General features: G+C 42.1%; 1 protein-coding gene across 17 annotated transcripts in view; it reads left to right on the top strand.

Moving 5' to 3' along the window:
- The window catches only part of FNBP1 (formin binding protein 1), a 102,607-nt gene extending 87,530 nt beyond the window's left edge, over nucleotides 1–15,077 (top strand). For 9 of the 17 annotated variants that reach the window (XM_054220824.1, XM_054220821.1, XM_054220816.1 and 6 more), the window contains 7 exons: nucleotides 1,429–1,538; nucleotides 4,312–4,444; nucleotides 5,471–5,592; nucleotides 6,040–6,179; nucleotides 6,585–6,743; nucleotides 9,457–9,625; nucleotides 11,875–15,077. In XM_054220824.1, coding sequence (XP_054076799.1) covers nucleotides 1,429–1,538; nucleotides 4,312–4,444; nucleotides 5,471–5,592; nucleotides 6,040–6,179; nucleotides 6,585–6,743; nucleotides 9,457–9,491 — 699 coding nt within the window. In that variant the 3' untranslated portion in view covers nucleotides 9,492–9,625; nucleotides 11,875–15,077. The other 8 variants (XM_054220825.1, XM_054220820.1, XM_054220819.1 and 5 more) reach the window with 3 other exon arrangements.
- The last annotated feature ends 23 nt before the right edge of the window (nucleotides 15,078–15,100 follow it).

The raw sequence follows: 15,100 nt of genomic DNA, 5'->3' as shown, positions 1-15,100 counted from the left end.
TGCTGTCCTTACTGAAAATCAATTTTATTAGGTTTGCCTGCTCTGTTAGTTTGAAATGGCCAGACTAGAGGAGAAGGTGACCTGTCTGTAGTTGTCCTCCACCCCTCCGACACCCATACACTTGCTTCCCAAACAGCTTGTTCTCCATTTGCAGGAGAATGAATGCACTGTCTTGGAGCACATTCAGTGCAGAGTTGAAAGGATCTGATGGGCAGCTTTTGTGTCAGAGTTTCCACTAAATCACACTCTTCTGGAAGAGAGATTTGGCATTTTAGTAAGACTAACGTTGCAACTCTGCGGACAAGCTTTCAGTAAGCTGCTGGGCCATTGAATTTCATTACTCAGCTCTCTCTTTTTACCCTTCTTTCTCCTGTAGGCCAGTATTCCCCCTTAGAAATGGGAGGTGGAATGAGCAGAAACCAAAACAAGAAAAACCTGTACAAGTTAAAGATTGTGTACAAGAACCTCATTCCTTTATGGTGCGACTAATTAGTATTGAGCTGTGTTCAGTATAGCCCACCCAAACTGTCCCCTTTGCCTTCTTGCAAGACAAAAATAGGTGGTACTTTGAAGAAAATAGTATGGATGTATTTTATGTCATCTATCTGCTGTGTTAAATTGAGGCAATCAAGAAGAGGCATAGCAGCTTGAAGGCAGGAAAGGGGCTTTCAAGCAGAATCACACAAAGGTAACCACTGTGGTCAAATGTTTTCTTCGTTTGTGATTTCAAATTGATTGATTCTATGGCTTGATATAACTCCTGATTTTTATGCTAGTACAAGCGAGAGAGGAAAAATCGAGAGACTTTGACATGGAGTGTGAATCCTGAAAAGCATGCAGAATGTTTTTAAATTGCAGAATCATAGAGCAAACACTTCAATTATCTTAGCGTGTTTGGGAGAGCCCTGACATAAATTAACTGTATTGGACCAACACTCAGACTATGCAGAGTGAGCCAGCAATTAGTAGTGTACATGGGAAGCGTGACTGTGACATGGGAGTAAGAGCTGGCAACTGATTTTATGGGGATGCTGTCTGTAGCAGAGTAGAGGAAGGCAGGAAAGATCGGGTTTCCACAAAAATGGAACTCTGTTGAATAAAATCTGATAATAACTGTGGATAAAAAGAATTACTCAGCTTTGCCATTGAATTCTGGCATTCTTTTAGTTGGTGATCTCCCATTATCCATTTGGTATGGAACTGGGATGTGGTCCTGGGGTTATTTCTAAGGCATACAGATTCCTGACCATTCAGGGACTGATAACTCTCAGTACAAACAATAACAGTGCTTCAGACCATTGTGATTTTGCATGGATTTTTGTAAGCTATTTTCAAAATGCAATCCTGAAGGATTCTTTCAAGCTCTGATTTTTGTTATTCTTTTTTTTTTTCCCCTCCCCCCTCCTTCCTCCATTCCACTCTGCATAGGGAGCAGGCCCAGAAGACTTCAGCAATCTCCCACCTGAGCAAAGAAGAAAAAAACTTCAGCAAAAAGTTGATGAACTAAACAAAGACATTCAGAAGGAGATGGATCAAAGGTACATCAACCCCCTCCAATGAAGACTGAAATAGGTAGCCTTATATAGGAGAATAGAAAAAACTAACATATAAGGAAGACCAAATAAGAATGAGGTTCTAGGTTTGTTTAAGGTGCTGTTCCAAGGAAAGAAGAAGCAGAAGTTGCCTATGGTTAAAAAACACCTGAGAGATGCAAGGCTCTCCATAACTCAGATTCTGACACCCATTATTTAATTTTGGCTGATGCAGGTCAGAGCTGGGGCAAAAGCTGGCTTTCTCTTTATTCCATTCTCCCACCTCAGTGTGGTGCATATCCTGTCTTTGGAATTGTGAGATGAGAAGATCCAAGTATAAGCATGGGAAGATACAAGTGAAGCAATTGCGGACAGTATTCCCTTCTTTCTGGAGCTGCTTTCTTGGGCTTTCGCAGGAGAGCAGCAGTTTAATCGTGAGCCAGACCAAGATCACTGTTAGATATGCTAAGTTTGTTTCTTGATGGGTTCTGTTCCCTGAGGGTGTTCTTTAGGAGAGAACAGGATGTAAATACAGCATCAGTCAGAGGTAGATCCCAACGAGAGATGCTATTACGAGCATGATAACATCATCAAAAGAGCTGATTGATTGGTGTGTATCTTAAGACTCTCTGATCTGTAGCTTATGTTTCCTGGAAGGAGAAAGATAATGACTCCTGGGTTTTGTGGATGTTTTTTCTACAAGGCTGCACTTATTATTCGGGTTGAGAATAGGCTATTTTAGTTACACATTTTTATTGATTCTTGCAGCCTGTATTTGCTGCTCTGTGTTTGTTCACATTCTGCAGTCTCATTAAAGATTCAGCGTGCTATGTTTGCCAGAGACAGACCTTTTCTTCCCTGAATAATTTCAAGACTTGGCCTCTCTGGTACTAGTCTGTCCCTAAATACTGCTTTGCGTTTGTACAGGTGTGCCTATTTTTTCTGCTACTTTGCTTTGAAGAACCTATTTATTTGGTCTGGTAACCCAGACTTTCTTCCTTGTATTTTATATCATGAATAAGAAGGGAGAACTGCACATGGTTATATGACTTCTCATAGCTTTGGGTTTTTTCTCTGTAGTAACTTACATTAGTCTGTGTACGGATTTTCCTTTCTGCTCTGTATTGATTGTGAGGTAACCCAACATTATAATCTGATATGAAATCAGAGAAGAATGAAGTTATTTTAAATAAAGGTAGAATGTGATTGAGGAAGTAGCACCAGCAGTTAAATAAGAGTTAAAAAATAGTAATAATCATGACTCATATGTTTGTAATATTGTCCCTTAGGGCTTCAACCACAGAGCAGTCCCACTTCCTTACCACCCACACTTTTTCCCATTTTCTATACGCACAAAGCAAAGGCAGGCACAGGATTGCAATTGTCAAGAGTTTAATGGGAAACTCTAAAATATAAAGAGCGTTAACTTGACTCGTGGGACTCACATTAACCTTTCTCCCCCCAACTAATGCCTAGAGAAAAGCTGAATAGCTGTGCCAGTAATACAGGAAATCAGCTTGTAAGTCCACCCGTCTAAGCTCTGAAATGTTCATCATCACGCAGATAACTTTTTTCTGGAAGTTCAGCCTTAACTTGACTCAGGCCAAAGGCAGCACACTGCTGTCGGCGAGAGCGCTGCAGACTTTCCTAAGGGAGCTCAGGAAGGCAAGTACTACATTAATCTTGGCCCTACGGTACTACATTCTTCATAGCAGGCCTTAAAATTAATATCTCTGAAACCCTACGCGTTTGGCATCTATGTTGATAGAAACACAGCCCCCAGAAAGAGTCTAGCAAAAATGCTGTGTAACTTGCCAGGATGCAGCATCACATTTTGTGGCCAAAGGTCCATCTCTCACTGCACTGTGACAAATGCAAACCATCTGGATTTAGTTTTGTTTTAAGCAGTGTGAAATCAATATCTTGCAAACAATTTGGGTTGCAAAAGACAAACTGCAACAGGCAGGGTGAAAATTTCTGGTTAACACTCAATTTTTATTGTTAATACATCCACATCCGGCTCTTTGTCCCGGTTTCTGAACTGGATTTCAGCCCATGATGGAGAACAGTGGTGCAACTGTTCACCAGTTCCCCCAAAACTGGGATGATACTCATCTAGAAAGTTGAAGTTGTCATTCGTTGCAATGGTTGCAAGATTTTTCTATTTTATTTTTTATTTCTTCCCCCGGGGTTAGCAAGTAGAAATCATAGTACCAAATAAAAGAACATGCCAGGCTAAAAGTCAATACCACATTCCTCTTTTTACCTTATAAAATGCCACTGTCCAAAAATTCAGTCATTTTTCAGCTCAGACTCATCAAGCAGGGCCCATGGAGCTTGAATTACTTGGTCTGTGTCGTGTGCCTGTACCAACATAGCACATCTCCTGTGAAGCCTCAGATCCACTGGTGAGGCTTTTCCTGCCTTGGTTGCTTGAAGAGCCCTCAGCTGTAGGGAGTTGAAAAGTTTGGCTTGTGCACAATGTCTGTGTCGTGTCACATTGCAGGTAAAGGTGTCATTCACTTTTTTTTCCCATCTCTGATGGGGTAAGTTCTCTTCTGGCAAGGGATTTTACTGTTTTTTTTTTTTGATGGCTGGTTCTATACAGGGCAAAAGACCCTGTCTGGATGTTCTCAGTTACCTCTGTAAGCAATTAGGCTTGAAACACAGAGTAAAGAAGAGGCAATTCATTACCCTTTCATTTGTCATCGTTTAGAGAAAGGGATTTGCCCCCAGCCGCACTAGTACTTATATGTTTTATTTTTCTTCTATCTCTCAGAGATGCCTTAACGAAAATGAAAGATGTGTATATCAAGAACCCACAGATGGGAGATGCAGCGAGTGTGGATCACAGATTAGCAGAACTTGGACAGAACATTGAAAAGTTACGATTAGAAGTTCAGAAATTTGAGGTATGGGAAGAGACATTTCAGGAAAATGTAGCTCAGCACATGCTCGGTTTGAAGCAGATGGTTTATTGCTTTTCCAGATGTATCGATGCATTTTCTTACTATGTATGGGTAAGCGCTACGTGACTGTCAGCCAACAATCCTGCTGTTTAATTTGCCACAGAAAACAAATTATGCTAAGTGGTGGATAAGAGAAAATGTAGTGCTCTCTGGACTGCCCAGAGGGGTTCAGATGCTTAATTAATTAAATAATTTTCAGCATCATGTTACAGATGTCTGTGGAAAATCAGAGGAACATAAATGTAAAGCACGTTTATAGTCTAACAGCAAGAGAGAAGCTGTCAGATAAAATGTGTTTTAAGGAATAGTCTGTCACTAACCGGAAGCTTCTTAGAGGTCCAAGATCTCAAGAGCATTAGGAGTATTTGGAATATATGAAGCCATTATAATTACACAAGAAGGATTACAGGGCTGAGAAAAGACTTCACTCGATGAGTTACACTAGGTATATAAATAGGTACAGCCCATTAATTTCAGATGTTTCTTACAGTTGTTGGCTTTACTATCCATTGCTTTCTTACCTGTTTGAAAATCACTGGGTCTTTCATTCACCCCAGCTTTAGTCCTCTGCGCTCAGCAGTGACCGAGATTGCTGTTTCTGGTGTTATTGAGACTACTGTAAGCTGCCACACATCTTTTCACTTGATTGTGACTAGAGCAGCAGCAGCTCCCAGCAGCTGTTGTTAACTGCTGCTCTTGGGTCTTAGTGTTCTCAGCACCCAGTCTCAAAAAAGAATTGAGTTTTAAGTGTGATTTTTGGCAAGGCCAATAGATGTAATATACACTCATAGTAGAGAATCTATTCCCCCTGACAACTGCAACCCAAAGGAGAAATTAAATATGTTTACAAACTGCTTTTAGTTCCATAATCTGAATGTCAAATATGACACAGCAAAGTAAAAGCAACACGTGTCTATCCTGTTGCAAATTGAAGCAGGAGAGATGTCTGACGCTGCGTTCCCCTTGCAGGGCTGGCTGGCTGAGGTGGAGGGCAGGTTGCCTGCGCGGACTGAACAGGCCCGGCGGCAGAGCGGACTGTATGAAGCCCAGAACACTTCAGCAGTGAACAGCTGTGCGCAGGACCGGGAGAGGTACAGTATCTGTACGGAGCTGTCTTCTTCAGACTGATAATTGGGACCCGCTTTCCTTAGCTTGTTAATCAGGAAAACTAGCTCTGCAGCATTCAGAAAATGATTGTGCATCCAGACTAACGGCAGGCACTCCATCAAGCGTTTCACATACTGATTTCTAGCACATGGAAGATCCCAATTTAAATATGATGAAATGTGTAATATTCCCTATGTTGGCTACTGTGAAGGTGAGTGAGATAGGTGCATTTTACAGCTTTTGATGGGGAAAAAATAGCTGGTCTCACCCATGACATTGTGACAGCTGCTAGTAGTAACAGCCGTTTCTGAGCATGCTTTGGAATTGCGGAGCTGCTCCAGCTCACTGTGCCTTAGGTGTCTAGTAATTGAGTCCTTCTCTTTGCTCCTGAGACTGGTCGCTATAGTTGCTGTGTATTTTCCTCTCTTGAGCAGCCCAGATGGCAGTTACACAGAAGAGCAAAGTCAGGAGACTGAGATGAAAGTACCTGCAACAGATTTTGACGATGAATTTGATGATGAAGAACCACTACCCACCATAGGAACATGTAAAGCGCTCTATACATTTGAAGGTATCGCTCAACCTTTACTCTCATTTCACTTACTGTTTTTTAATTGGTATGCCAAGGCCAAGCAGGAAACCTTCATTTAACCTCTGCAGTCCTTAAATAGACAAAGGGCAAGTGAGGCTCTGGCATGATTCTGTTTTGTAGAGAGGCACTAAGAGTGATTTGTCTCCCATTATGCATGGACTCTGCAAGATAAAAAAAACCAAACAACAAAACTCTGATGTCAGGATCACATTCATCTGGCTCTTCTTGTACCGCCTGTTGTTTCCAGAATCACATGTTCTTGTTCATGCTGCCAGTGATGCAGGGAAGGTTGCGTCAGCACCTTGTCCGAGTGTGCCCTGAGCAACCCCCCACTGCATCTGTGGTTCTTGTTGTGCTTACACTCCATTTTACTGTGTCTTTCAGGTCAGAATGAAGGAACAATTTCCGTAGCAGAAGGAGAAATGCTCTATGTAATAGAAGAAGACAAAGGTGATGGGTGGACACGAATCCGAAGGAATGAAGATGAGGAGGGCTATGTCCCGACGTCGTATGTTGAAGTTTATTTGGACAAAAATGCCAAAGGTGCTATGACTTATATTTGATACTACTATTATTACTTTATTTGCTTTCCCAGAGATATCCAACACTGCAACTGCTCTGTGTTGCAGATAGAGCCTTTTAAAAGTCTGTACAATGCCACAAAGTGCATTATTTCGTATGTGGACTAACATGGCTTGCTGTGCTGCAAAACGTGCTTTTCATTGATCAGAGAAGGATAGTGTGATAGACTGTAAAACTAGAGGGGAAACTTTCCTCGACAGTGTGTATTCAACTGTCACTGCCACCGCACGCCCGACAGTGCAGGAAACACAAAGCCATTTGGGATAACATGGGTTCTCCTCAGATACCCAGGTGGCGTCTCAGATGCGTTCACAAGTCAGCCCTTTGTCCCAGACTGATTCAGTGGAACGTTATATAGGAAATATTTAGACTGCTGTTCTGTGTCTCAGTGTGGTAGCTTTTCAGAGCCTGGTGTGTTCTGTGGACCTTTTGGATTGAAACCTGGTCATCATTTAGTTAGTGTGTTTGGAAGGGGAGGGAGAAATCTCGCCAAAACCTCTCTACACAGCACTCTGTGGTCCTTGATAAATAGGTAAAACATTAGCATTAAGAAAGATCCTCTGTTCTTTCCCACTTTGAGAAAATGGTCTTTTGGATGTATTTGCTGTTCCAGTTGACCATAGCTAATGGGTTAATCTTTTGCTCACACGTGATCAGTGGAGACACTCAGAGTTTAGATTTGGCAGTCTTCAGTTTCGTTGTTGCTTTTAACTCCTCACAAGTAGGCGTGTTGTGTAAGCAAGCAGTGCTAGGGGTCCTGGCTGGAATATATGCTAGCACCATCAACACCTGGTAATGTAATACACCAAGAAATCCAAAGCTTCTAGTCAAAATCAAATCGGGATGTGTTTGAAGTCCACTGTTAAATAATTTGTATTTTTTCAGTCACTTAATCCTTCAGATTAAGTTTCCTAGACTTTAGAGTTTTTGGTGTGAAACAAGCCGCCTCATCCAATTTAAAACTGAACCATTCTCATTGGGATTTATGGACAGCAGGAAGAGAGGAGTGGGACTGTCTCTGTAAACAAACACTATAACTTGATCAGTTCACTGTCTTGGATTCAGTATTAAACAGTGCAGTGCCTTGTTTGCTGCAGATGAAAGTCTGGGGTCTTGTTCCATTTTGCCATAACGCCGTAGTTTTGTGTTTGTGTTGGCAAATACAGGGTCAGTTGAGATGCAAAAGAGTGCAAAAAGCTCAGCCCCTCTGTTGGCTTTTATTAAGCTTTGAAAGAGCAGCGTGGATTGTACATTCTCCTTACTTCATAACTCGGAACAAGGCAGAAAGCACCACCTGGGGGATATCCCATCTCTTATCCCTGTGTTCTCTCCTATGGAGACTTGACTTTGTGTGTGGTGATGGTTGAAAGCACCATTATTACTCTGTTGGAAAACTTGTTGTTTTCCACAAGCAGCAGTGTAGGCTGCTTGAAACTGCTAAGCTAGTGTGGCATCTAAATCTGTTTTAAGAACGGAGCGTGTCTCTCCTGCCCTGGGGTGCGCAGCGTGGTTCACAGCAGAACGTTACAGCACGTTACCCCGTGATGAGGAGAGCAGCAGGTTGGGGGGGTAAGTGAAGCAAAGCGTATCCCTGGGTGGGGGAAGAAATCCTGACAGTCCCGCTAACTGAACTAGCAGAAGCTTGTCTTTACCCTTCTGGAGAGAATATTGCAGGAGTATTGCAATACCAGCCAGAATGTTTAGTATGTTAAAGGTATTATGTAAGTTATAGGATGATGCTGAATGATTGAAAAAATGCAATCTGTGCCAGGAGCAAAGGCTGATACAGTTGCAGCCACTTCTACAGCAATGATGGAGGTTTTTCAGATCCTCTTAAAGTTTTTCCATTAATTTTGCTGGACTTCAGGAACAAATTGAAATGTATCTCTGACTATCTAATGTAAACAAACTATAATATTTACCTCTTTCTTTCTCAATTCTCTGGTTAAAAAGAAAAGCTAAAAGACAACTTTGCATAAAATGTCAGGGTAGCAACATAAAGATTTGGGGGAAGTGCTACTGTGTTTAAAAGACAAACTTTGTTGCAAGCTGCAAATTTCTTAGTTGAGTTTTAATATATTAGTAGAAGTGAGTTTACTCAATCCTTGAAACAGAAGCTACCACGTTCCTGAAAATGACACTGTAAATACTAAAGTATTTACAAACTTTCAGTAGTTCTTTCCTGGTTTTGGAAAGAAGCTGGAGCAGCTGGTGCCTCTAGAGGTTGGTTGCCTGAATGGTGGGAGCATTCGCACCAGCTCTGAGCACATCTGTGACCCTTCGAGCCAGCAGCATCGTCTCCAGCTGTTGTGCCAGCGCCGTGAGCCGGAGGCAGCCCTGCCTGAGAGGTGCAGCTGCTAAATGCATTGTGAAAAGCCGCTGGGCAGTTGGTGAGCTTTTTCAGTCAGCTGCAGCCTATGTTGGCAGGGCTCTGCTGCTGTACCTGAGATGAGTAGGACAGGTAAGTCATGGGCTGCGGTCGCCCTCGTGATGGTAGAAGTGAGGAGGGATGAAGACATGGGAGCTGAGCTGGGTCTGCAAACTCCTGCAAATACCCGTGTGAGGGCTGTTTGTAAAGTTTACAATGGTACCTCCGGTCAGAGGGTGTTAGCAAACCCTGTCACAAAAAAGAACAGTAATATCTATCTTGTTTTGCCTTTTTTTTTTTTTCCAGATGTGTACAAATCACTTCAGAAAATCTCTGAGTAGGTTTGCATAGGCCTGTTCACCTCTTATTCTACTGGTTCGCTGCTACGGTTGTTTTAAGAGCTCTATTTCAGAAGGTTTTCTTTAGAAGAGATGAATGCACATGTGATATCTCCAGCAATGAAAGACTCTGTTAGGTACCGTTCACTCAGCTGATGCACGTATAAGTTCACCTCTTGAAATCTAAATGTGCATCACAACCAATGAAAGCACTGTCCCAACTGCATGAATTTAGTTGTTATTCTGCTTCCAAATATAAATGAGAGCCAGCTATATTCTCTTGTGATGTTTGTTCTTTGTGATGCATGCAGGAAACTATTATGAATGCTAAATAACATGCAGACTAAGAATTGGATCTGTTGGATGTAAACTATGTTCTGGGGCTTATGCCAACCTGTAACTGCCAGGGGACGAGGAAGAAAACTCCTCTCTGCACACAGGGGTGTAGCTTCTTGCAGGGCTTTTCTGTACCTGTCGGGTATCTGGTGCTGGCAACTGTCGAATGCAGGAATTAGTTGGGCCCTTTTGCTCAAGGCTGACCACAGTGTGTTACTGACTATGGTACCTCATCATCTTCTTGGGAACAAAACTGACTTTCACTGAGAGGTGTTGTGAAATAGTCTGATACACAAAAGAATTTGCATGAAATAACCAGCTTTAGATAAACTCTCTGTTGCACCCAAAAAAAAATGCCACGTTGGCTTCCACCAGAAAGACTGGCTGTTTGGGAGACATGCAGTGATTTTGTGAAGTTAAACTTCCTGATAAAAACATTTTGGAGCCATGGGCTGACTCGCATTTCAGCTCCTTTGCCACTGTGGGGCTGTCCCTCCTCACCTCCAATTATACAAATAAATCTATAAGATAAGACAGCTCTGTGATTCTCGGTGTTGCAGCTCAGCGTTTGTTTGCTGTAACCATTTTGCAGAGCCTTGACTTATATAAATAAATAGGTAAAGGTTAACCATGCTGATGCACTTTTTATCTAGGATATATCTGATTATTTAATGCTTGCCAAATTATTTAGGAAACAGTAATTATAAACTGGACTGTGGCTTTTTAAAAATCCTTTTGTTAAATAATTGCTCTTAGTTCTCCCAGTATATAAAAAATATGTATATAACATAACTTAAAAACTAAAGTTACTTGAATTTGAATTGTTTTTATCCTTTTATATATGTATCAATATAAATGGTTTTATAGGCTGTTATTCTGCTTAACCTAGCTGTTGTTTTGATAACTACTCAGTCCCTCTTACGTTGGTAAGCGTTTTTGGTTACTGGACTGCCTGCATCTGGTTGGAATTGCTTAGAAACTGTCGTTTTGTGTTAAGGTTTGTTAATGGCCAGTGTGGTTGTTCCGCTTCTATTATTTTTTAAATAGTCGTTATCTGCCAGAAGTTTCTTCATAGCTTGATGTACCGTGGTGTCTTCTTCTAATAAACGTTATATTTTCTCATTCCTGTGAGATTATTTTTTTTAATGGCAATTCATTTAAGTTTAACTTTACTAATGGAAAGCAAAAGGCTCAGAACTGCTTTTCACCTGCTTCCCACACTAAATATAAATGCAGTTCCTTTTCAGGAAAAGCCACAGCCATTTTGTTGTGGCTCTGAAAACTTTCTTGTACTGTCGTTTGGAGTTTTTTTTTCTTTTGTGGAAGTGGGTGCAAAGGAGATCGGAAGGTTCCCCTGCACGCTTGAATGTGAGGGAAGTTGGGACTCATCCTGTATTGCCTTGGATACAGCAAAATCACACTTCTGGATTGTAGCTTCGCTTGGCCATGGACAAAACTTCCCCTCGTGGGCACAGGAATGTGACACAGGATGGGTTTTGAGGCTAAGACTGCGTTCACATATCCGTTTATATCTGGACTTCCCTTAGGAATGTGAAAGGTCTTTGCAGCCTGTAGTGGAAAGGATATCTAGTCTGGATTCATCTGCAGAATTCTTTGTGGTTTAGCTTCCTGTTGTTATTCTTCAGTAATATTCACGGTCTCTGGAGCTGCCACTTGAACATATACAGTACTCCTTTGCAGATTGAAAATTAAAAAGCTGTTTGTTTTCTCTGCACTGAGAAACTGCTGGCAGGGTCCTACTCCTGGGTTTTACATCCTCCTTCCGGAGGAGAGCAGTGTCCCGGTGATGCTCGTCCCCAGGCTGGAGGGAAGGGCTGAGGGTGGATGATGACTGTTAGTGCTGGCAACTGCATTCCTGAGGTATTCCCAACTGTATTCAGGAGCCTTCCATAACCCCTTGTAACCTGGGAGATGCTCGGATGCTGTATTTCCTTTAACCTCCTGCAGGCAGTGCTACTCTGAAGGGATCCCATTTCCCCCAGCCTCTTTCTAATCCAGTCTCTTTCTTTTTGTCTTTCTTATGTTTTAGATTCCTAAAGGTGTTTGTGCTGGTGCAAGAACCTCGGGGCGAGCTTGTCACAAAAGGAGGAACAAAATGGTCTGTTTACCCTGCAGGCAGTTAAAACACACCTGTGGAAAGCCAGACTCCCAGTCTTGTCTGGAGTTCCCACTTGAAAAATTCAGACCTAAATTCCATCCCAGTACCATTCAGATGTTGTGCTTTTTCATGGCATGCTACCTGTGGCTCAGATTCACCTTTCAGCCTTTCCCACTCTTCTGCCAGCTTGGCACAGCCCCTCCGTAAAACATAACCAACACTTTCCCCTCTCCCGATTCCTGCCAACACCGGTCAAAGGGCTGCTAGCTGCCCTTTGATGCCAAGGGTAACCGGAGAGTCCCAAGCACGTACTGGTCTGTTTTCTGTCCTCCCTTGTCCCTCAGTCCATCTGAATGTATGCACTGGTCCATCAGCATTTCACACGGTGCCTTTAGTGCTGATCCTGCAGGTCGTCTCATCAAACAGCTTGGCCGGGAGGTGCCCACACGTGGAAATCCTCCCCCAGGAACAGTGTTAACAGCAGCTGGACTGGGCTCTGAATTTGCAGATATTAAATTTGATCCATATGCATTATTCAAATTCTGCTTTCCCCAAACAGTCACTAATACTTGTCAGCCTTTATTTTTTTGAAATCTAGGCTGATGCTTACTCCAAGTATTAAATCCCTATGACCTTGCTGTCTCCTGAAAGCCTTCAAGCTCATGTATGTACGCTTGTTTTCCTGCTTGTTCTCTCTCACCCCTCCTCCTTATCCTCCCCCCCTCCTCTCCCCCTCCTCTTCCTTACACTCTCACACACACACAGACACACACACTGGCATTTTGGTTTGAAGCCCCATTTTGCTGGTCACGAAGGCCTCCGTTTTGCTCTTATTTCAGTCTGCATGCTCGCCCTGTTGCCTTGCCTGCGCCCACCTTCCTGAGGGTCACGTTATTTTGTGGCTCATTGGTGTTAATCTATTTGCAGTTTTCTTTTGTTGGTTTGTTTTTCAGCATTTCAGACCCGCCTTCTCCTTTTGCATGACCTCTTGTGCATTCTCATCAGTTAGTGTTTGAATAACAGATTTTTTTTTAGAAAAATAAAAGAGAAAAGAAAAAAGAAACCACACTCTGTTTCATTCTCCCACCTTGTTACGGACTGGACCTCGACCCAGAAGCCAGACAGGAATTGGGACTTACTTGTCAGCCATCCTGTTCTCACGTGGTTTTATTTGAAGCAGAAGTAGCATGATAAGGGATGCTGCATTTATCATGTCATGCAATGGAGAGAGAGCTGTAATATCTCCAAATATCACATCATCTGGACCTCAGCTGCCTAGGAAAGGGTCAATTGCTTTTGAAACTCCTGTATTATAACTGTTGGTTTCCCCTGAATCTTTACCATTGCTAGAATTTAGGGTCGTCTTATACATGGTTGAGCCCCGTAAGGCTGAGTTGCTACTTAATAGCCCCTGAGGGCCTGATTCATTCATGGAGCAACACATCATTTGGGGGAATCTACTTGCTCTCAGACAACTTCAGCATATTTTGTGAAATCCCCCGAATTTGAGAAAATTGATGTGGATGCCACTACAGGCAGTGACCCTAAAATGTAACCTCTCAGGTTTAGTTTGCACACAAGTGTGTGTGTGTGTGTGTGTGTGTGTGTGTGTGTGTGTGGTGGTTTGCTGCCTGCTATGCTTTTGTGCAGGGCCACCACATAGAACCCTGTCCGAGCAGCATGTCCTCTCTGTGCCGGGGGCCTGCCCAGGTCTTCCCCGCTCAGGATGATGTAACTTTTGAGTTGGGTTATGTTTGTCTTCATAACTCTGTCCCTTTCTCTCCATTCAAGATACCAACTTTTATTTTTAAGAGCACAAAGTCCCTCAGCCCTACAGTTAGTGCTGTAGCTCTTGTATTATGGTGCTTAATATCTGCAAGCATCAACCAGCAAAAAGTTATGGTTTTTAATCTAATGGAAGTGGCTTAGGAGCCTGCGTTGAGGAGCAGGTGGTACTAACACTGAGGCCGCTCAGCTACAGCGTTATCGGTGTCGGAAGGGTCATAATCAATTAAATTACCATCCTTATCACTGCTGCTACTGTGGTCTCTTAACTGTTTAGATCCAGGAGCCTCTGATAGCAGAATGTGATCCACGCGGTTGGCACCTGTGGCTTTGTACCAAGATTCGTGCCAAGGCTTTATCACATCCATCTGTCAGGGGATCTAAATGGTTAAGCAGCTAACAGCTGTGCAAAAATATCTTTAAAATCTTTTTAGCTGCAGTATTTTTATTCTTGTGTCCAATGCACTGTTGAATCAGCAGCTGGAAGAATTTGTTTTCACCTATTGTTGTGCCATCTATGTAAAAATTAGATAAAAGTTTGCTTTTATATATTTAATCTAGGTGGACAGTATATTATTGTCAGCCTCTGTGGAACATTTGAAGAATTGCAATGTCTGTGTTGCTGAATAGCGCTTTAGAAGGAGCATTAGCTTTAGCTGACTGATTTTTCTTCAAAAGTTTTATGAAAAGACCACGTATGGAGTTTTTATAAACTTGGCAACTAGTTCCCGAAAGCCTGTACCTTAAACCTTACTGCAAGAAAAAACTAGTGACAGTCCTGTATTGTAGCCTACACGTGTTTATTCCGCTGCCTTTATTCAGGATAACAAATGAGTAATTTTTGTAGAATTTACCTTTTGCAAAATCTGAAGGACTAAAGATGTGACTGGTTTATAAAAACTCTGCTTGAATTTACTAATCTCGCCCAGAAGCGTGAACTGTACTACCAACTGTCCTACCAAATGTCATTATCCCTAGCAAAAGTCTCTAATGCCCTTTCTTAACACCTGTAAATAGAGAAGAAGCATATTTACTGATACTGAAAGTTGTGTTTAATGCTGAGTATTTTTCAGAAGTTCATTTAGTTTGATGCATATTGTTCTTTGTTTCTTGTTTTCCTGCCTGAAGTGTCAAAAGACCTAAAAGAAGCCAAATTCTATTTTAACATGATGATGTTGAGCACTTTTTTATTTGTATATGTGTGTGTATGTGTGTTTGAGCACTGATCTCTAGGTTTTGGTGGCATCTCAGTGTTGTGATTTCATTGCCAGTGTAAAAGGTTCTGGTGTTGCCCATTCATTTCTGGAGACAGAATTCAACCAAATAAAGTGCTTCCATTTGAAAGCGAATATTGACCTTGTAACAAATGAAA

Source organism: Rissa tridactyla, chromosome 14 (assembly GCF_028500815.1).
Source record: "Rissa tridactyla isolate bRisTri1 chromosome 14, bRisTri1.patW.cur.20221130, whole genome shotgun sequence".
Lineage (NCBI taxonomy): Eukaryota > Metazoa > Chordata > Aves > Charadriiformes > Laridae > Rissa > Rissa tridactyla.
This window is presented reverse-complemented; position numbering and strand designations above follow the sequence as displayed.